At 45.3% G+C, this 21,674-nt stretch overlaps 1 protein-coding gene across 1 annotated transcript; it reads right to left on the reverse strand.

The window, feature by feature from the left end:
* Positions 1–1,609: 1,609 nt before the first annotated feature.
* On the reverse strand, positions 1,610–20,997 carry crb1 (crumbs cell polarity complex component 1). The gene is made up of 13 exons (XM_061078645.1): positions 20,922–20,997; positions 17,315–17,551; positions 16,742–16,940; positions 16,486–16,625; positions 16,054–16,236; positions 13,570–14,529; positions 11,746–12,296; positions 11,344–11,509; positions 9,456–10,389; positions 8,092–8,136; positions 7,432–7,554; positions 6,527–6,653; positions 1,610–1,849 (listed from the first exon to the last, which is right to left on the reverse strand). Exons 1-13 carry the CDS (start codon positions 20,995–20,997, stop codon positions 1,610–1,612), a joined length of 3,981 nt encoding a protein of 1,326 aa, XP_060934628.1.
* Positions 20,998–21,674: the final 677 nt, after the last annotated feature.

Below are 21,674 nucleotides of genomic sequence, written 5' to 3' on the forward strand. Positions count from 1 at the left end.
ATCTTGAATGAATTTCTTTCATAATTTATCATTATTTGGTCCAAAACTTCAGTTTGACTCGAGAGGAACTGATCAGAATTTGGAGGTGAAAGTTCAAAGCAAATTGTTAACATTGTGAACGTGATATTGCAAGAACACCTCTGAGGAATTTTTTCAAATTTGGAACAAACGGTCATTTGGACTAAACGATGAACTGTGACTGACCTTTGATTGAACAAATACATTGACCCAACAGAATACTCACAGTACAGCATTACAAATCAACATTACTACTTACACACTTCTTGTTTCTAAAAAATACACGATTCAGTCTAGAAGTAGCTATTCACAACTAGTGCAATTAATCATGAAACGTGAGTAGTTTTCTGTCAGGAGCTGCAGTGAGAGAAAAGTCTCGTGGAAATCCAGACTCAGCATAAAGACACGTGATACACAAAGAGTCTGACATTTTCATACGATAAGAATACACACGGAATGAATTTAATCTAAATGAGGAACGTCTTCACTCTTCACTTGTTTCCCCGTGTGTCTGAAGCACTGGTCCATCGATTCTGAGGACACAGTCACAGAGATGTGAGACACTCGATACGTTCTGAGCTCAAATCTTTGTGTTGAGACGGATGTTGTGTTGGACGGTGACTCCAGCTGCAGAACGTCTCAGGAGGACGGATGAGGCACTGACAGGGCCGTTTCCAGCCTCTATGGGGCCCTCAACACAGTTTGATTTTGGGGCCTCCCACCACTTTGTTGCCAATACTATTGACTATTGTTGAAGCTTCATCTTTCACACACCGTCTGTAAATATGACCCCCCCAGAGTCACAGTTACAGCTCGGACTGAGGCAGCAAGGATTGATTACACCAGTAGTATCGTCCATCAAGCCTGTTGACATCATGTTTTTTGTATAATTACAAATAAGAAAAAACACATTTCAGGATTTCCTGTGGGGACATGTCGGGGGCCCTCTAGTGGCCACAAGGGCCCCGACCCCATGCAGTGGGTCTGCATGAAAATGGCTTGACAGGATCGATCCAGATTCCCAGCATGTGCATGTGGGGACTGGGAAAACCAGCTGTGGTTTCAGGGATGAGGTGCAGACCATGTGAACATGCAGGAGCCAGATATTTAATCCCATTTGAGCCAGTTACACATCAGATATCAGGTCGTCAGTATTACCATGACAACAGGATTAAAACCCTGCATGTACACACAGTCCCGTCCCCCCCCCCCGCCTCCCTCATATCAGTCTCTCCATGGGAGGCGGTTGAGTGATGCTCCACATCTCCACCCGTGATCCCTCCTTCTCCTGCCGGCTGGGGCTGTAGGTGCCGTGGGTGGCGCGGCGCTTCAGTGCCACCACCAGGCCAACGGAGGACAGGATGAAAGCCAGCAGCAGGAAGACAGACACCAGAATGATGGACAGTAAGAGGTCAGAGGTCAAACCCTCAGAGGTCAGCTGCAGGACAGAGAAACAGATGCTTGTAAGACATTTCAAAAATATGATTTTGGTTCAAAGATGTTCACGCACAGGAAACGTTGTTCATCCGTGTGTCTCTCTTTCCGTCACACACACTCTTACACACACTCCTCCTCTCCTGCCTGCTTCACACTACACCAGGCGCTCCACGCGCGCCGCCAACGTGCTGATGGATGTGTTCTCCAGCTCAGCGGGTGAGTCGTGACCGCCGGCGGCCTCGAGATGCCGCGGACCGAAGCTGCCCTCCGTCTGCCGCCTCTTTCGCAGTTTGGCTACGGCCAGCGCCAGGCCCACCATCACCACTATCGCCAAGCCAATCAGACACGGCGCCAGCACAGCAGCCACCCGTGAGCTGTGTGGAGCACGCTCTATCTGTGGAGGATCACACACACACACACACACACAGGCAATATGCCGTCTGAGGATCCCATCGGCACAAACACAGGAAACAGCACCAAGGAAAACACACACACACACACACACACACACACACACACACACACACACACACACACACACACACACACACACACCAGAAATAGCTTATATACACACACACAGGTTCCCGAATCTTCCTTATTAGGACTTTGCATTGACTTCCATTTATTGTGGTTAAAACCTGAACTCTAACACACACACAGGAAACTGAATCATTTCCCTTATGGGGACCTGTCCCGATATTGTGGTAAACAGATGTAGGTCCCCACAACACCACACACACACACACATATATCCTTGTACCTCAATCTTAGTGAGGACCCTCAATGGCATATTGCCTTCATGAGCCTTTAACCTCACAAAGACGTAGAGTAAGTAAAAGTTCAAACACACACACACACACGCACACACGCACACATACGATACTCTTCAAAACGAATAAAAGCTGTTAAACATAAAGTGTGTGAAGATGTTTTAATGACTTGAGAAACCTGCTAAGATTCATTTTTAACTCGAAGCCCTTTGATATTCACACACCGGAAAAAACAGCTTCAACCACCACCAACCAGAAACACCAGCACCCTGCACCCACCCACACACACACACACACACACACACACTTGTCTGACCCCAGCAGTCAGGCCCAGTGAATCACAGCGAATCAAAGAGCAGCAAGTGAGTGATTGTTAATGTCATTAACCGGCCGCTGGAGAGCCGAGCGTCAGACACACTTACAGGGGTCGTGGGGGTCGGAGCGGTGGTGCTGACACTCTGAGCTGCTGATGAAAAGGTGAAGCAACAGCACAACAGCTGTGAGAATCATCCCTCCACAACACTTTCAATCCTGCCTCACACCAGAAGCCTCTTACTCGGCCTGTCAGGTTTACACCAGGCTGTGTGAGGAGGAAATCTCAGAAGTCAGCAAACTTTATCCTGAGCAATCACTGTGGGAACGTAATTCTAATAAAAATTCAACCGTCCATATCCTGAGGCAGAAAAAATAACTTATGCACTCACGCTCGACGCTGTAGACTTTACACTTTCTTCCCCTCGCTACCTGTTCTTTGTTGACTCCTGGAAAGTGCTTACCTGTCACTGTGGCTGCCAGAGCGAGTGTGACACCAGCGAGCCGCAGCAGCCTGCAGCCAGGACCCGCCATCACTCACCGGCTGCCACACACACCGACACCGAGACGTCTGACTAACCAGTCTCTAAGGTGCATGGTGAGGCCGCCCTGAAGCCTCTGCAGCTCCACACAGGGAGACGGCAGCTTCCCTGCTGTCAGCACTATCACCCTGCTCTGTGTGTGTGTGTGTGTGTGTGTGTGTGTGTGTGTGTGTGTGTGTGTGTGTGTGTGTGTGTGTATGTGTGTGTGTGTGTGTGTGTGCGTGTGTGTGAGAGTGTGAGTGTGAGATAAGCTGCCCTCATGCGTTTCTGTGAAGCAGGCCGAACTTCTGTGAATGCCACCAGTTCTCTGCTGAAACTGCACTTCAGCGGCAGATGCTGCTTTTATGCTGGCGAAAGCACATTTCTCTCTCTCTCTCTCTCACTTTCTCTCTCTCTCTCTCCCCCTCTCTCTCTTGCTCTCTCTCTCTCTCTCTCCCCCTCTCTCTCTCTGCTTCTCTCATTGCGGACGAGAGAAGCCGAGTCACATCAGTGCCGACGCTGAAAACTGATTCTCATTTCCTCCGCCCCATCAGGGCTGGCTATGCCTGTAGAGGACACACACCAACCCTCACACACACACACACACACACACACACACACACACACACACACACACACACACACACATTGACGCGTGCACAGACGTGAAGATGGGGGCGAGAAGGCAGGTGTATAAGACATGCGTGTTCCTGCATTTCAGACGTGTGTGAGAACCTGACAGTCACACACATATGTGACTGTAGAACATCTAATCAAAAACCATCTGCATTATTGTGCTGCTCTAAAAGAAACCCGGCTGCAGGTTGGATCGGCTGCAGCATGAGTGAGGTTGGGTGATGATGTGGGCTGATGAGGTAAAAACATTTAGTATAGTTTAGATTTGTCCAAGTGCATCTTTAAACAATAGTCAGGTTCTTGTATAAACAGTTTCATGTGTGAACATTCATTCTATTCATACTTGTCATTAAAAGATTTCTGTGAAAATGTTCGGGGACAAAATCTCCAGCCGTCGCTCTGTGCTAAAAATGTTTTCAAGTTTAAAGGCTTCAGTTTCCAAGTTGGACAAAACATGTGGAAATCGTCCAGAGTTAAATTCTTCTAGAACAAAACTGCCCCGTTTTTATTACTATTACATCACTGCAGCTCCAGAGGGAAACAGCGTCAGTGGAAACACCCGCAGGGAAGTTGATGTCTAAAACACTTGGACCGTGTCTACTTGATTTGACAAACTCAATCTGCAGGGGCCTTGTATTAACTTAGATGAACTAGGTTTGCACAAGAAGAAGAAGGGGAACTCTTTCAAAGCACATGAAGAAGAATGTTTTTAATCCCCAGTGTGAATAGGAGGATTGAGGAGTGTTCATATGAGCTCCTCACTGTTGTTTGAAAGGAGACATGTGATGCTTTTCAGTGTTTTTTCCATCTGGTGTGTTATATAGTGTTTTGTCAAAATAAAAGTTCTGCAAAAGCTAAAAATCTAAAGGGAGCTGATCCTCCACAGAAAACACAGAGAATCCTGAAACACTCGGTTGTGTCAGTAATCACCCACTCACTCATTGTCAATGTCGCAGTATTATGACGAACACCAACAACATCAGCTGATGGAAAATTCACCAGTAAATGTTTATTTTACACTTAGTATTTATACTTTAAGGTAAAACCAATTATATTAATATTGAATGATCATCTTTAAATGTAGAAATAACATGACATTTGCTTAAATCTCAATTTAAACCTAGTCTGACACGCCCCTTAACAAAGTCAGGTGAAGTAAGAGCGGAGGCCGGTTCACCAATAAGAGCAGACTTGGCTTTATGGAGAGGAGGGCCTTAAAGAGACAGGAGCTCAAACCACGAGTTTCAGACAGAGGCTGAAAAGAGGAGCTGCAGCAACGGACAGAATAAGGGAAGTGATGTGATTCATGATCATTAGAGCAAACAATTTAAATTATGAACCTTGCATATGAGCTTAATATGTCTCCTTTCAAACACTAGACCGTATTCACTTAATCTAGCCTTTATCCTTTCTGTGTGCACAATGTAAAGAGCATATCCGGCCTTAATAATGAAATGCAAAGTTAAATGGACAGCGGTGTCTAAAGCTGCAGCACGTTGCCTTCACTCTCTGTGTGTGTGTGTGTGTGTGTCTATGAACTCAGGCTATTCTCAGATATACTCTCACTACATCTCGTTAAGACAGATTAAGTGTCTATGTTTGGTGGAGGACGGCGAACAATGAAAAGATCAGCCAGAGGACAGTCAGGTAAAAACCAATGTGAAAATGGAAAAAGAAACATGCAAAGGAAGATGAGGTAAAAGCGATGAAAAGAGGACAAACAACAAATCAAGGCTGATGAGACAGATTGAGTTTTATTTGACAGAGACAGGAACACGAGGACAGAACATGATGAAGAAAAGACAAAGACAGACGACACGTGAATCAAACGTGGATCATTGGGACAATGTCACAGCCACAACACAGAGAGACAAACACACACAGTGGGGGGGGGCAGTGATCCTGAGCGTCATCAAACACTGACCACAGCAGTGATCACAGGTACCGTACAAGCAGAGCCGCAGAGGATTCAGGCTCAAAATACGGACACCTCACACGGGAAGGTTCAGAGACGGAAACTTCTCCTTTTGGTAGAAAACAAGGCGCAGCAGTCAGTCGCTCAGTCAGTCAGTCAGAACCCCCCCCCCCCCCCCCCCACAGTGCTCTGAACGCACATCAAGCACAAAGAGACGTCCTGTCCTCGTCTTCCAGCCCCTGCAGGTGTTTTCCCTGACTGCTTTTTGATGGTTCACACACGCAGCTCCCACAATGCAGTTCAGACAAGACTGGCAGGACGTCCTCCAAGAGAAACATCACAAATAACACAGGTTTTTACAATGTACCTCACTTCACCGGAAAGTGCTTTATTGAATATGGACTATCTCTCCCTTTAGACCCCGATCGCTAGTGTTTGCTTTTCAGACACAAAATTGGTGGCGTTCGAGTTTAATAACAAATTCATCTCTCAGGTGATGTAGTAGGAAAACTTGATCTCAACAGCCTCTTGGATAGGTAAATTAAATAGAGTTATATACAGCTATATCGGATAAAGTGCTTCTGATGACCAGCGAATAATTTTAAGGCACAGAAACAGCTCTGTGGTCGTTTTTTTACTGCACTTCAAACTAGAGAAGACTTAATAAATAGAAAAATATCTTCTGTGTTGGTCATAAATTCCTGATCAGGAGTCTCGAATGCTTTGAGGAGACCACCTGACAGAGCTTCAAATCCCCCTCTGCATCCATACTGTTTAAACACACACACACACACTCAGTCGTTTCCTCCCCAGTCAATCTCGGGCTCGTCGTCCAGCCTGAGGATGAGGTAGGACAGCAGCTGGAAGAGGTTCTGCCACAGCAGCAGCGCCACGTAAAAGTAAATGTCGCTTACGTCCATCTGGCACAAGTCTCCCGCGTAGCTCATGTCGCACATGCAGACGAACTTGTTGATGAGGTTGCGGCAGTAGCCTCCGTTCAGACAGGGGTTGGACTGGCACTCGTCCACCTCCTGCTCACACCTGCAGACACACACACACACAGACACACACAGGGAGCTTTTAAATATCTCATACATACAACATATGGTTCATGAGGACGTTGTGTGGGGGTGGAAGGAGCTGAGCAGCAGGCAGGTGTATCAGAAGAGTGAGAACACAGATTGTACAAAGATGCACGACACAACAACTCCCCGAAAAGTCAAGCCAAATCATCTTGATCCCCACCTGTTGGCCAGCTGAAGAATAGGTTATAAACCCCGCCTCCTTCATGTTAGTGGATTGGACATGGACCAAACTAAAAAGCACACATCCAATACATTTCTCTCAAAGATGGATTCTGTCAGTTTAGGTGTTATTTTTATCACACGTCATGATTGACAGCTGAGAATGACTCGTGATTGGTCGAGCACGTGTTTGGGGGGAGGATACCATTGCTCCACTCATAACTACTGTTCACACTCAGATTGCAAATGGAGTCAGAAGCATAAGATGGCACAACAACTATTGAGGATATTTGTGTTTTATTTTTGTTTGTTTGTCTGATAGTTAGCAGGATAACATAAAACCTACAGGATGGATTATCATGAAACCTGATGAACAGATGCAATATGGGTCCGAAAAATATCAGCGGGCGGAAGAAGGAATTTTTTCTCTCTTTCTTTAACATTTTACTTTAGAATGACCTAGATCTATAAAAATCAGGATCTAGGGAATTTAAATGTTGATTCATGAGGAGGCTGATCAGCCGGTGGTATCTTGAGTGTCATTTGAATAATAACCGAGTGTTTTCCTTTCCTACCGGTGTCCAGTGAAGCCGGGCGAACAGTCACACGACAGCTCTCGGTCGGTGCAGTTGCCTCCGTTGAAGCAGGTGTAGTTCCTGGTTTCATCGCCGCACACGGACACAGGCAGCTTCGGTGGTCTGCTGAAGGAAAGTCAGACGTGTCAGAGGATAAAAACATTGTGTTTTATCTGAGGTCACACAGTCAGAGGTATTTCTGGATCGCGTGCAGCAGAGTTTGCCGTCTTTCTACCGAAGCAGGAGAATCTCCCTGCTGTTCTCCACAGGGGAGACAAAGAGGTTTAGGTTGTGACCAGGATAATACGATTAAACCTCTCACAGGAGGTCAAATCACATAATACAACTATTTCCTCCTTTATCCTGTTTCTGCCCAAAGCAGCAGCTTGGTTTTCAAATGGAGGAAACTTGAAATTCCTCTCTGATTCGATGACAAAACACAGACATCGCTGTTTTTTGAAAGTGAACAATTTTGGAAGGTGAAGTTTTCATTCACATGCCAGCGATGGTTTTGAACTACAGCTGTCACTCATGTGAGACACAGCGTTAATATTAGCTTTGCTTGGCATTTTGTTCCACATTGTCGAAGCCAAAAAACAAAACAAATATCTAACAGGAGACAAACACCTGAGAAATAGAAGAAAAAGTAGGAGAACTTACACATTTCTGACAACAATGTACCACGGAATCTCTTCAATGCGTTCACTGGAGGGAAGCGGGAAGAAAGAGGAGAAGATGGAGGTAGAGAGAGACACAAACAGGAGAGACAAACAAAAAGAAGTCATTTTTTGATGAAAACTTTGCAGCGTAGATGTTCCCAGCAAAGGGAGACGTGCAGCCTGTCTGGTGGCTCGCTTGAGCGAGACACTTGCAAAGCTTTTCCTTGTGCAGGAGGTGCCAAATGCAGGAGGCTCTGTGTGTTTAAAGGATAAATGGTTGGAGGCGTTCCCCTGCTGGTTCTCCGAGGCAAACGGTAGATGACAGGGGGAGAAGAAAACTGTCGCTGAACCAGAGAGCCGCTTGTAGTGAGACGCCAGCAGACTGAGGCCTCTTCTGCCTGACACTAGAATAGAAACGCGGCTTCTGAGCCACTCGCTGCAGGCGGGGGGGAAACACTGAACAGAGGCAGACGTGTGGAGACATTTACAGTGAGGGCTTTTTGTTTGTGCCGTGGTGCAGTCGTTTCTCCCTGAGCATTTATTTGTGTATTTCGTGTTTTCTAACTAAGTCAAATCTCAAAACTGTTCACTGAAGAGCAAAGTTGTCTTCAAGGCATGAAATGTTCATATTGGTGTTTCCCTCTTCTGCTTGAAGCCCGTTGCTCTCACCACAAAGAGGCTATTCTTTGCTGTGTATAAATGGCAGCTCAGGAGCGGTTTGTTTGATGAACAGAAGGTCGATGGTTCGATTCCCGACTCCACCACGACTGACTCTGCCAGCAGTGTGAGTGATGGAGAAACTGTTGCACATATATATGCATGAAAGTGTGTGTGCGACTCTATAAGATACAGACTATTTACCATGTAAGCAGTGGTGGGAAGTAACGAAGTAGAAATACTTTGTTACTGTACTTAAGTAGATTTTTCACATATCTGTACTTTACTTGAGCACTTCTTTTCCTGACGACTTTTTACTTTTACTTGTTACATTTGAACAAAAATATGTGTACTTTCTACTTCTTACATTCTCAAATTGGCTCGTTACTCGAGCAGCGGAGGTTGGCGCAGCACGCCTCTACGCACGGCGCACCTCTCTATCTCTCTCTCTCTCTCTCTCTCTCTATAAAAAGCACTACTTTTGATACTTAAGTGTATTTCAACACCAGATACTTTTGATACTTAAGTACATTTAATATGAGCTACTTTAAGACTTTTACTCAAGTCATTTTCTGATGGGTGACTTCTACTTTTACCGAAGTCACTTTCAGGTAAGATATCTGTACTTTTACTCAAGTATGGCTTTCAAGTACTTTATACACCACTGCATGTAAGTGAACTCTTTACCTGGATCCAGAAAGCACTTACTTGCAGAGGGGTCCCGTGTAGTTCTCAGGGCAGAGGCAGGCGTATCTGTCCGGCCCGTGCAGACAGGTGCCCCCATGTGCACACAGGTGCTCCTCACACATGTCCACCTCCTCTTCACAGTCCACCCCGGCGTAGCCAAACTCGCAGGTGCACTCGTAGGCCTGCCCACTCACGCTGCAGTTGCCGTGGACACAGGGACCGGTAGCACAGGTGTCGGTGAAGAAGTCGCAGCGCCTCCCGGCCCAGCCCTCGGCACAGCTGCAGTTGTAGGTGTTGAAGTGGTCCTGGCACTCCCCTCCGTTCAGGCAGGGGTTGGGCCGGCACACGGGCCCCCCGCTGCAGCCCAGGAGCGGCGAGTGCAGAGACGTCTGGATGAACTGCTCCTCCTGCAGCCGGGGGAAGTTCACGTCAGAGGAGCTGAAGTAAGACAGGGCGATGCCACCCAGCTCCACGGTGCCCAGACACCCAGCCAGGGACCAGCCGGAATCAGGAGACAGGCCCCCCAGGAAGATGTCCACCCCTTGCTTTAGGAAGTCCAGGTTTCCTCCTCGGCTCCTGGAAGTACTCGCCGCCTCTATTTCCTCATCCAGCACTAGAGTCCACCGGGAAGTGTGCGCCCAGGGTGTGGCCATGAACACCTGGACACTGTGCCACTCTCCATCACTCACACTCCTCCGGCTGCTGAGGCTGAGTGTAGACCCGGCCTCCTCCTCACTGGCGTCCACAGTGATGGAACTCTGCAGCTCCATGAAGAGGAACCCGTCCTGGACAGAGACTGTGATGAATGCAGAACCCTTCTCCGCGTGCAGGACGGCCGTGTTACGTCTCCGTGTGCGTAGATTCAGCGAGAGGTTGGTCAGGTTCCTGGATATCTGTCCGTTTCCCCTGAATGACAGAACCGTGCTGTCGTTCAGGAAGGTTGCATTGGAATAGCCTGAGAGATCAGGAGGTGATATTAATATTTGTCAGGCTTATTTGTTGACACATTTACACACTTAGTTTGTTGCACCATTACAAGTGTCAGAATACAACAAGAGTATTCAAATTTAAGTGATGAACACTTAAAGGGATAGTTCACCGAAAAAATGAAAATACACTCATTATCTTCTCACCGTCCACAGCTTTCGGTGAACTATCCCTTTAAGTTGGACATTTGCTTGTTTGATAACACAAAAATCCTTTTAGGCAACGACATGAGGTCATAAAACCTGTAGGAAGCAGGTTATTGGCTCCTCGATGAGCTTACAGGACAGACGGGTGACACAGTAAATCATCACTAATCCCAACAAAAAAAAGGGATAATCTGGCCTCAGGCCAATCCTGCTTTATGGAGCGTGTCCACTTTACTATGTGCCCAGAGCGAGGCCGCTATATAATCAAGTGTGTGTTACATAGTCGCCTACTCAACAACGAGCAAATACACAAACAGGTTCAAAGATTAGCCAACACACACATGGGTCTGCGAGTTAACCAGCTCTGCTTTAAGGGGTTTTATTTTACTATGATATGATGTCATGGAGAAGATTCCACACGAACATGAGAGGACATTTTTTTTTCCCAAAGATATGGAACAAAAATGAACTCACTGCTTGACTCCCTGAATTCTGATCTTAAAAATAGTGTGAAATCGTATATTTTACTAACAGTGGCACAAGTGACACATTATGTCACAGCTTGGCAACATTTGTGATGATATTACTTTCTCCTATTGTTGAATAGTGTATTATTTCGTCACAATGTTCTCAAAGTTAAAGCCTGTTTTTTATCCGACTAAACTAAATGTTACATGTCACATTTTATTCCTTTTTTATTCTATGATTTTCTGCCCTGATCACTTGATTGATTAAAGACATTCACCCAGACCTGATCTCATTCTGACTTCACTTACATTCGTAGTCCTGGTTCAGCATCCTGCACTCTGAGTCCATGGGACAAGGGGACAGCTCGCACCACCTGACCTCCTCACAGCGCCGCCCTGCTGTGCTGGGTGGGCAGGTGCAGGTAAAGTCATCCCACATGGAGTAGCACATTCCCCCGTTCAGACAGGGATTCTTCTGCAGATGAGAAAAAAATCATATTGAGGTTTAGTTGTAATCAAATGTTGCATAAGGTCTAATTGATTTCAATGCACTAAATATGTGTTGTCTAAACAAAAACTGTTGTGTAAGAAAAGTACTTTAGTTTTTTACTTGTTTTAAAGATACAGTGAATTGCTTTAATCAAAAATATTCACCATAAAAGTTGTAATCTATAACACACACATACACAGTGTCAATGTGTCTTTACTCACACTGCAGGCGTTGTCCCCTGAGCAGCCGCTGGTCACATTCTCCATCAGCTCCAGAGGATAAGATCTCACTGAGGTGTCCAACCCAAAGAACTGCAGCCTGCTGTCGTTGATCCTCAGGTCCTGGATACATCCTTTAAAATATCCACCGAACACTGAGGTGCTCTTCGTCTCCAGCAGCCCCCCCACATGCACGGTGTCTCCGGCCTGCACACTGAGCGTCCGGATCTCCACCTCCCCCTGTTTCTGAGCTGCTACGTACAGAGTCATACGACCGTCCGCCACCTCCACACTCACAAAGTGAACCTCCCCGTCGTCCACCGCGCTCTCCGCCCTCACACTCTCCAAGTCATCGACCTGAACCGTGACCTTGCCGTCCTCCAGCCACATTTGCAGGTACTGGCTGCTGCCGTTGGCGAGCACCAGGAGGAGTCCGTTGGGCCTTCGCGTCCGGAGGAAGAGAGAGATGGAGAGGTCGTGAACCAGGTCGTCTGTGACATTGAACACCGCATAACTGTGAGAGTCTTCATTCCCAAAGCGTGCCGGCACATACTCTGCAAAAGGGAAAAGTTGATCCAGATGAGACAAGGTTGGAAAATACATCTTAAAAAACCTTTCAGCTTTGCCAGTATGAGTTATGAGATTCATCACTGAGAACAAATATGGTTTTAAAAGTTCAAGGATGTAATTTATTTGCACTTCCTGTCATGAAAACTAAGATAAAAGTCAAATAAAACTACGAAGAGAGACAAAAGGACAGCTGGAGTTCATGCGACCAGCAATTACAAAAAGAGATTCTGCTTGTCTTACTTTTTAAAAATCATATTTAGGACATTTTAGCCTTTATTGACAAGACAGACTTTAAATGTGAAAGGTGGAGAGACACGCAGCAGAATGTCAGAACTGAACCTGTTGCAGCTGCAGAGGATTCAACAGAACTGTCTCTAAAAATATAATTTACTTAGTTTTAATCTTCAGCACGCAGATGCATCGTTTTTGTTAATTTAAGAAAACCAACCTTTTTTATTTTTCTAAATTTAACTAAATATGATTAAATATTGCAAATTTCTATTTCTAATAATGGATTTTCTTAATTTATCTTCTCTTGTGATTCGGGTGTTAGCAGAGTTTTTAACTAACTGAGAGTGGCAGAGCACTTTGAGTCGAGGCTCAAACGAGAACAGCCACCAGCCCTCATGCACTGTGTCCCCTGTCAGCACTTTCTCCTGTGCTTGGGTCAGCTGATGAGACAAACACATTTCCGTGCGCTTGGGTAACCGTGTGTGCAAATATCCCATCAGCCACTGCGGCCAGTGTAATCTCCTTGGCCAGACTCAGAGGCTATATATATCCTCAGAGGAAAACTAAGAACTTAGATATCTTCAGGGACTTTTTGTTATTTTTTGGTGATAAATGCTAATCTTTTTTTTCCCCGTTCATCAAATCTGTCGCTCACTCTCTGGCGGTCAGTTCTCCGCGGCTCAGTGTTTACTTTCCTTCCTTACGTCTGTGTTCTTCCAAAATAGAATCCCTTATACCCTTAATCCTGTGCGTCAGATAAGAGGATCTGCTCCTCTTTCCTTCACTGTGGCTTTTAATTGGCCTCATCTCTGCTCCTGTTTCTTTACACATCAGCGACCAAGGACATTATTTAATTACCAGCCTAAGAAATTTGGTCAGAGTGACTCAGTTGTATTTTCCTCTGATGTCAATGAAACTGCTAATCTCAAAGCTTGTATGTGAGTGTGGTTGAAATACCAGAAACGTCTTTTTATGTTTGCACTGTGAAGTGTGATGCTGCTGACAGATCTACAGATGCAGACGTACCCTCCTCACAGTCCTGCCCCTCGTAAGGCCTGGGACAGCAGCACTGGTAGCTCTGCCACAGGTTGACACAGTGTCCTCTGTTTTGACAAGGCACATCCAGGCAGCGGTCCCTGTGGCTGCAGCCGGGCGACACGTTAACAGCCGAGTCGCTCAGCCATTCCTCAGGGACCACGAGCTGCCAGTCCACAAACACGTCCCGCATGCAGCCGATGAATCCTGGAAGTGGAGCGTGTTCACTGGGGTCGTGTTGGTCCAGAGGGACTCCTCCGATATAGGTGTTCCACACCACTCCAGCCAGGGTGCTCGGCCTGACTGAGGCCACCCGGTGACAGGACTCGCTCCCACAGCTCCCAGCATCATGCAGAAGTTTCAGGCTCAGCACCCAGTTCTCCAGCACGGCCTCTACAGAATGCCACTCGCCATCTGTGACATTGAACGGAAGCTCCAGAGCCTGGGGTGGGCTCTCTGCCTCAGCCCCAGCAGAGGCCTCCCTCCTCAGGGTGAGACCCAGCTGCCCCCCCTCCAGCTCCAGGCTCAGCAGCAGGCCCCTGTTGCTCCGCTGGAACAACAAAGCTGTGGGGAGAACAGTCTTGAAGCTCAGGGTGATCTTGCAGGAGAACTCTGCCTCCACCAGAGGACTCTGGAGCAGCAGGTAGCCCCTGCGTTCGAAGGAGAAGGTGGTGGGGGTGTTGCAGAGGTGTCCGGTGAACCCGGCCGAGCAGGAGCAGTCGTAGCCATGAGTCCCGTCGATCAGGAACGGAGAGCAGGAGCCTTGATTCTGGCATTCGTGTCCCTCACAGCCCACCAGCCTCACATCACAGTTCAGGCCTCCGTAGAGAACTCCATCATCGCTCTGTTTGAGGCAGTGGCAACTGTAGCCTCCGACCTGGCTCTCACACCTGCCCCCATTCTGACACGGACTGGGATCACACTGGTTTACCACCTCCTGACAGAGGGAACCTGTCAGAGCAAGAAAAACAACAACGTCACCTGTAGCTTGTGGTTTTTATCAAGTGAAGACACTGATTCAGTTGTAAAGCAAAGGTAAAAAGAATAAAATTCTCAGGCACTTGCACAACTTCTGAAGATGAACTGTGGTCTGCTGTGAGTTATTCTGCTGTAAAGAGGTAACTAACTAATCTTTATTCAATTGTCTTGCAAGCAAAGATATTTCCCTGATGTGAGTTCACCAGTCATGATCATTTCGAGGTTGAATAAGGTTAAAAAGAAAATAATCATTCAATTCTCGTTATGCAATACCACTATTACATATACAAAAAAGCCAATTAGTTACCTGTTCCAAGCAACAAAATCCCCCAGATCCATGTTGCAGGTGTCCACATCATGCCGTCACTTCCCCCCCCAGAATAACCCCGAACTTGTCTGACTGCATCATATTAGTTTGTTTGTGTCCAGGTCGGCTCCGCGTCTCCTTCTCTACAACCACACAGCGCTGAGCAGCTCCAGTCAGGAGACCAGCAAAGCCAGATCCTGGGGATTAAACTAATGCTATTTGCCTACCTCACTGAGTCAGTGCCACTGCCACTGGCAGGGTCACATTTTTAGAACACAACCCTCAGCAGGCAGCAGCTCACAGTCTTACCTGCGCTACGAGATCTTGGACTGATATAATGTGGATGTTGTTATGTAGAATATTGTTAATGACATACGTGCAGGCCGTCTGGTATAAACAGTTGCACTCACACATTTCTGGTCACACAACTATAAGAGTGGCAAAATTCAGTTGTGTCATTTTAGGATATTTCATATTATTGTGAAGCTTTAGTTGAGAAGACAGTGAGAAAATCCTGTTTAAAATATAAATGCAGTTTATAGAACAAGTTGCTCTATGCCCTAGTGTCTGTTTTGCATCCTCCCACTGGGGGGCGCTATAATACTAAAAAGCTGACTGATATCTTTAAGGGGTCAGTTCACAACAACAGACTCCACAGCATCTTTTACATGCTGATTATGGACATTTAACGATAAGCCACCTACTGTGTAGCTTCCTATGTATTATTATTTATTACCTGTTATTTACAATACAATACAACTTTATTAATCATTGTTTAATGATTTTATACAAGATATTAGTGCATTTGCGTTTGCTGCATATGGCTGGATACTTAGAAGATTGATTCTGCATATTGGTGCGATGCACAGTGAGCATGACAAACATATCTATTTAAAAAAAACACAAAGGGGCGGTCACTGTCTGTGATTATACACCAATGCAGAATAATTAAAAAGTACAACTCAACCTGTCTGCATGACAAGAGTAATGTATTATGTATAATATATATATTGTAGCACATTTTTTAAATTTGAATTCATCAAATGTCTCTGGTGATTTTTATTATAAACTTATATCATTGTGAACAACACAAGTCCCAACGTTCTGTGGGATGCGGCTCCTTGAAGCTACCTCCTGTTTCCCTCATTACAGGTGTGTGTATTATTCATTCAGCTGAGTGAATAGAGTACCTGTAGTTCCTGGAGGACAGCTGCAGATGTAGCCTGCGGCGTGCTGCTGGTCGTAGCGCTCGGGCAGCAGAGGCTCGCTGCCGTACAGAACCTGCCATGACCTCTCTATGCAGTGGCCTCCGTTCAGGCAGGGGCTGCTGCTGCACTCACTGATGTCCGTCTCACACTGACGTCCCTCGAACCCTGAAATGAGGAAGCAGATAATAATAATGTATTAGATCTACAGCCCCTTGTGTATAGATATAGATTCTACAAACACACAGTAATAACAACCTAATGCTGCAGTGTGTGTATGGTAATCTGTATGTTGCTTCATGCTGATAATGGTTTCTTGTTCCTATATATTATATGATTATTATACATTTCTCATCTCTCACTCAAATCCCTCCATATTTCTCTTCCTTCTATAAACTGTGTATTTGTTTCATTTACCTGGCCAGCATTCGCAGGTGTAGCTACCCAGCTCGTCCCTGCAGGTGGCGCTGTTGAAGCAGGGTTGGGAGTGGCAGGGTTGGGGTGGTGTCTCACAGCGAGGGCCTGTGAAGCCTGAGTGAGAGCAGTCACATCTGTATCTGACACAAGAAGATAGAATTTCCCTTAGTGTGCGCTCATGATGTAAAACTGATGTAAATGTATGAATAGCTGAGTTTGTGTAAACTTGGCAGCTCGTCTCCTCGGGGCCACTCACCCGTTCACCCCCTCTACGCACGGAGCTCCATTCTGGCACGGATGCTCTTGGCACTCATCGGTGTCGATATCGCAGCGGTGTCCTTGGAAACCGGACGGGCAGGTGCAAGTGAAGCCACCACCTACGTCGCCATGGCAACTGCCCCCACCGAGGCATGGCTGTGATTGACACTCATCAACCTGGACCTCGCAAGTGGCCCCTGTGGATATCAAAGGAAGACAGATGCCAGAGGGGGGGTTCATAGGACACATAGACTGAAGTGCAATAAAGCTTTTTGTGTGGACTGTCTGTGATCATGTGTCTTTTCATCCCACAGCAAAGATCTGCAGATGTTTGCCACTCTGAGATAAACCTAAAAACAAACAGTAGAGGATAAAGCATCTATTCTTTCACCGCTATGAGGATCCATGTTTCACCACAGTTTTTAAATCCATCTTCAACTGAGCTTAGACACATATAAGTAGCCAACTATATAGTGAATTCTATTTGCAAATAATCCCAGAAATTAATTACAAAGCCGTTTGAGGGACATCTCACTTCTATGATGCTCGGGCTCAGACCAGTTCCACTCACCAGTGAACCCAGGAGGGCACACACAGGAGAACCGGCCCACTCTGTCCACACAGGTGGCTCCGTTCCTGCAAGGCTGAGACACACACTCGTTCACATCAATGTGACAGTGAGAGCCCTGGAACCCCGGCACGCAGAAGCACGAGTAGCCGTCCCGGTGGCTTCTGCATAAAGCCCGGTTCAGGCACGGGTTAGGAGAGCACCGGTCCACAGGTTGAGGCGGCCTGTCAGGAGACGCACCTAAGAAAATATCACATTTATAAGTTAATATCAATTATCTTTTGGAACAAATCAGTTATATAATATAACAGTAGATATTTTGTGATATGATGCTTCTCATATTGGTTGTTTTGGTCTTTGAGCAGAAAGATTTACAACAGAAGGTGCATCAGTGACTCACAGCAAAATGCTTCTGGTTGTATTTATAATACAGCTAATGGCAAAAACTGAATCTGAACAGCCCCTTCAATGACTCAATTTACTTGTGTACAACGTAATGTTTGCATTTTTCATAAATCATAAACCAATGGAGCAGACGGGCTTTGATAATGAAGCTCCTTCATCTCTTGTTAGCAATAAATAAAAAAAACACTTGAGTTGAGACATCGTCAAGAAAAAGGCTTGAATTTAATGGCCTCTCACGGCGTTGTGCCTGGTTACCATGGTAACCAATTGCACTGCTTGGCCTCATCATTCAACTAGTTTCATAGAAAGAGATAAATTGCTTAAGAGATATGTAGCACAGAGATGTCTAATTTCAGTCTTTTACTCCTTCAGCTTTTGAGTTTCATCAGCAGGATGTGATCGTGTCCAGAGTTCTGGATGGATGAAATGTTATTGTTCTCAAACTGCGTATGACTCAACTCTGCATGACTGGTTTTCTATTTACAAATAAATTAGAAGTTTCTCATATTAACCTCCATTAAGTCAAAACACACACTACTTGTTCATTAAAAGTGTTTTTGGTTATGTCAATGTGACTTATTTTACACATTATTATATTGCTATTTCTTTCATAAAAATGAGATTCAGGAACAGTCAGTAAATTGTTTTGAAAAATAAATAGTTAACCCACCAGATCCGCATTTTAAAGAAAAATAAAGATGTCACTTTAAAGTTAGACTCAATAAAACCTCTTTTGTAAAAGTAGATGTTTGTGAATCATGAGTAGCTTCATAAACTTTTTATAAAGGCTTTTACAAACCTGAACTCAAAAATCTACTGCAGTAGTTTAGGCAAATACTTTCAAGACTTCCTGGTTTTCCCATCTCCTAGTATCATATATTTCATTCATATTCAGGGAAAATTGAAAAGATTAAACAGTCTCACTTTCTAATTTCTTAGAAAAACCTCAACTCTATGATGGTTTCCTTATTTCCTTCACGTCTTCTTCCCTCTAAAAGCATACATCACTTCCACCTCGACACTCGCCTCCTCCAGCTGCTACATTTGGAAGAAAATATCAGAGACAAATCAAGACATATGGAAATTGACGTTCTCCAGGCAGAACAAATGGGAGCCGGCTCAGAGGCGACGATCCATGTAATCCATGGACTGTGTATGAGGGGACGTGTAGGCAGGAATCATCTGCACAAGTGTTTCCTCCATTGCATGATAATCTCTGCACCACAATTGTTAAAGCCTTGAAAGCGATGTCGGGAAATTGGACGGACATAGAGAGAGTACGTGTGTAAGTGTGTTTTTCTTGATGGGTTTTTGACTTAATTACGAAGCTGTGCGCCTCAAAAGTAGCCACGACTAAGATATTCCGGTAATCACCCACGGTAATCATCCCTCAAGAGTCCAATCAGGCCGAGTGCAGATTGTAAAGACAGAGAAGAGCACAATCACACTCGGTCCTTCATCTTCTCCGTCTCAGGCTCGGTCTTCTGTCAGTGGCGGAGGTCAATCAGTTTCCCAGACAGCAGGCGGCGTTCTCCTGCATGGAGCAGCTTATGCTCGTCTAGACCGGGACTCAGCGTGACTCAGGTATCGGCCGAGTGCCCCGGGGGTGTGATGGATATCATCATGGGCATCAGCGGCGCTGCTCTGACCATATGTCCATATCAAGGATCAGCCAATGAAGTCAGCACAGATTAGATGTACATGTGCAGACTCTGATACATTGATTCTTAGAAGAAACTAGAATCAGTAGAGTGCTTATCTCCGCCAAGGCCCAGCAGTCCCCTTAAATCCAATTTCACACACTTAGATAGATATCAGTTCCCTAAACATGTCTGAATTATTCCCAGGGAAAATAGTGACGGTGTTGAGAAATGCCACATGTGAAAAAAGTGGTCAAATTAATCCTGAATCGAACCCGGATCCCCACCAAATTTAGAAGGCTCTTTTCTGGCCTTCCACCAAGTCTCATTGAAATCTGTTCAGTTGTTTGTGTGTAATTGGGTTTACATACAAACTGGAATGGCACTCAGGAGATCACATAAATCTCCACCAAGGCCCAACAGTCCCTTTTACTTTTTTAATTAAATTGATCCAGATTATTATTTGGATCTGCATGAAATTGCAGTGATTATTGACTCATTGAAAATGACTCTCACAATGTTACAGAAAGTGGGAAAATATTTCCCTGACCAATACCACACCCTTCCACCAAGTTTCATGGAAATCCGTCCAATAGTTTCTCTGTAATCTTAAAAACAAACCAAAAAAAACGACAGGGATGAAAACATAACCTGCTCGGATAATAACCATGAAAAAAATTGCCAGTGACTGTCCATGTAAGCTTCAGGACATCATGACAGGTGGTTTCCCTCCTAACTAAGATTACTCTTTCTACTCAACTGGTTTCTTTCAGTGTTCCCCGGAGGCAGAGTTCAGAGGATTCAGAGCCATGCAGGCCTGTTGCCAAATTGAGACACGGCTCCATCCGACCACACAGCCCCTCCCACCGCGTGTGGGGCTTTTTTCTGATGCAAATCAGTGCTGAGGGTCTTTGTGTGGTCCTATCTGGAGACCCTTCAAACAGCACATGTGCAGCCACTGACATCTCCTCTGGACTGATGCATGTGGCCCGTGCGTCTGTCTGTTTGTTTCAGTGGTGATAAGAAGACACACAAAGCACCCCCCCCCCCCCCCCATTTTAACCATGATTACCACCCAACCCCCTTCAGATTTTATTCCCACTCCCACTCACCACACTGACCCCCCCTTTTGTTAGATCTCTTCTACTCATCTTTAGGAAATGTGTAGATCACAACAAGTGATGATTTCAGCTCAGCGTCTTGTAATTGAAATTCAAAGCATGGACTGGTTGAAATGCAAAACCATTACTACTCTCAAGCTCAACACATAGCGGCTGGGATCATATCGTACGCTGCCCTGATCATTTTCAACGTTTAACAAAGTGTTTGCATGGAAACTATAAGTGAAATAAACATGTTTTAAAAGAGTATAAGATATTACATGCTGCATGGGGTAATGATGCTGTGACACCTACTGAACAAATGCAAAATCACCCATTAGACAAATACTTTAGAAGTATAACACAATCACAGCACAAGGTTATGAGTTGTTTACAAGATATGATGACCCACAAAATGCGGTAAAAAACAATAACTGAGAAATAAAACTCAGAGCATTTACTTACCATCTATCACAAACAGTGATGAGATGAGAATTGTGCAAGCGAGAAATTCAAAATTGAGACAGCGATTTAAATCCATAATGGTGCCAGGAACTCATCCTGCTCGTGGTGTGGAAGTCTCGTCCTGCACGGATCTCTCTGCTTCTGCTTCTGTCTGCGGCGACTCGTCTGTTGTCATCTCCAGATCCACTTGATGCTCACTTCTCCTGCTGCTGGAGCAGCATCAAGAGCCTCCATCACACATGAGGCAGAGAGAGAGAGGCGTGTGGCGACCAACGGGCCGAGCACACAGGGCAGGGAGGGGTTGTTATGGGAGGGGGTTATAACCGTCCCTCTGCTGAGTGAGGGAAGGGCAGCTTACTGATGTAAAGCACTGTTTTAATTATAAGCAATATATGAGCAAATAGAGCATACAATTTGTAGAAAAATAATAATTAAATGTGCATGGTTCCTAAAGGTTGAAACACATTGCAGGAAAAAGATTTTTAAAAAGTTGGAGAGTAAATTGTATCATATCAAAAACTAAAAAAGTATGTAACAGGACTGTACAGTATTTAACATTTACTTATTTAATCATTCATTTTCAATTATTAAATGGTTGATATCTCGACATAAAGGCATCATCAAACGCTCAAAGGTTTATTTACTCCACATGCTCCTGGTTATTGATTCATATGCTTTCTGTAAATCCAGCTGCATTTCAACATGCAAAAAACAGTATTCAGCTTTTTTTAAGCAGCATTTAAATGAATAATA

This window comes from Limanda limanda, chromosome 9 (genome assembly GCF_963576545.1).
Source record: "Limanda limanda chromosome 9, fLimLim1.1, whole genome shotgun sequence".
In the NCBI taxonomy this organism is placed as follows: domain Eukaryota; kingdom Metazoa; phylum Chordata; class Actinopteri; order Pleuronectiformes; family Pleuronectidae; genus Limanda; species Limanda limanda.

Excerpts from the sequence above, each read along its gene's own strand:
- crb1 (XM_061078645.1), bottom strand. The coding sequence starts at position 20,997 with ATGGATTTAAATCGCTGTCTCAATTTTGAATTTCTCGCTTGCACAATT. Across the intron at positions 16,941-17,314 it reads GTGCCCTCCTGGGTTCACTG|GGGCCACTTGCGAGGTCCAG; the intron begins GTGAGTGGAACT and ends TGATATCCACAG. Across the intron at positions 16,626-16,741 it reads TGCGTAGAGGGGGTGAACGG|ATACAGATGTGACTGCTCTC; the intron begins GTGAGTGGCCCC and ends TTCTTGTGTCAG.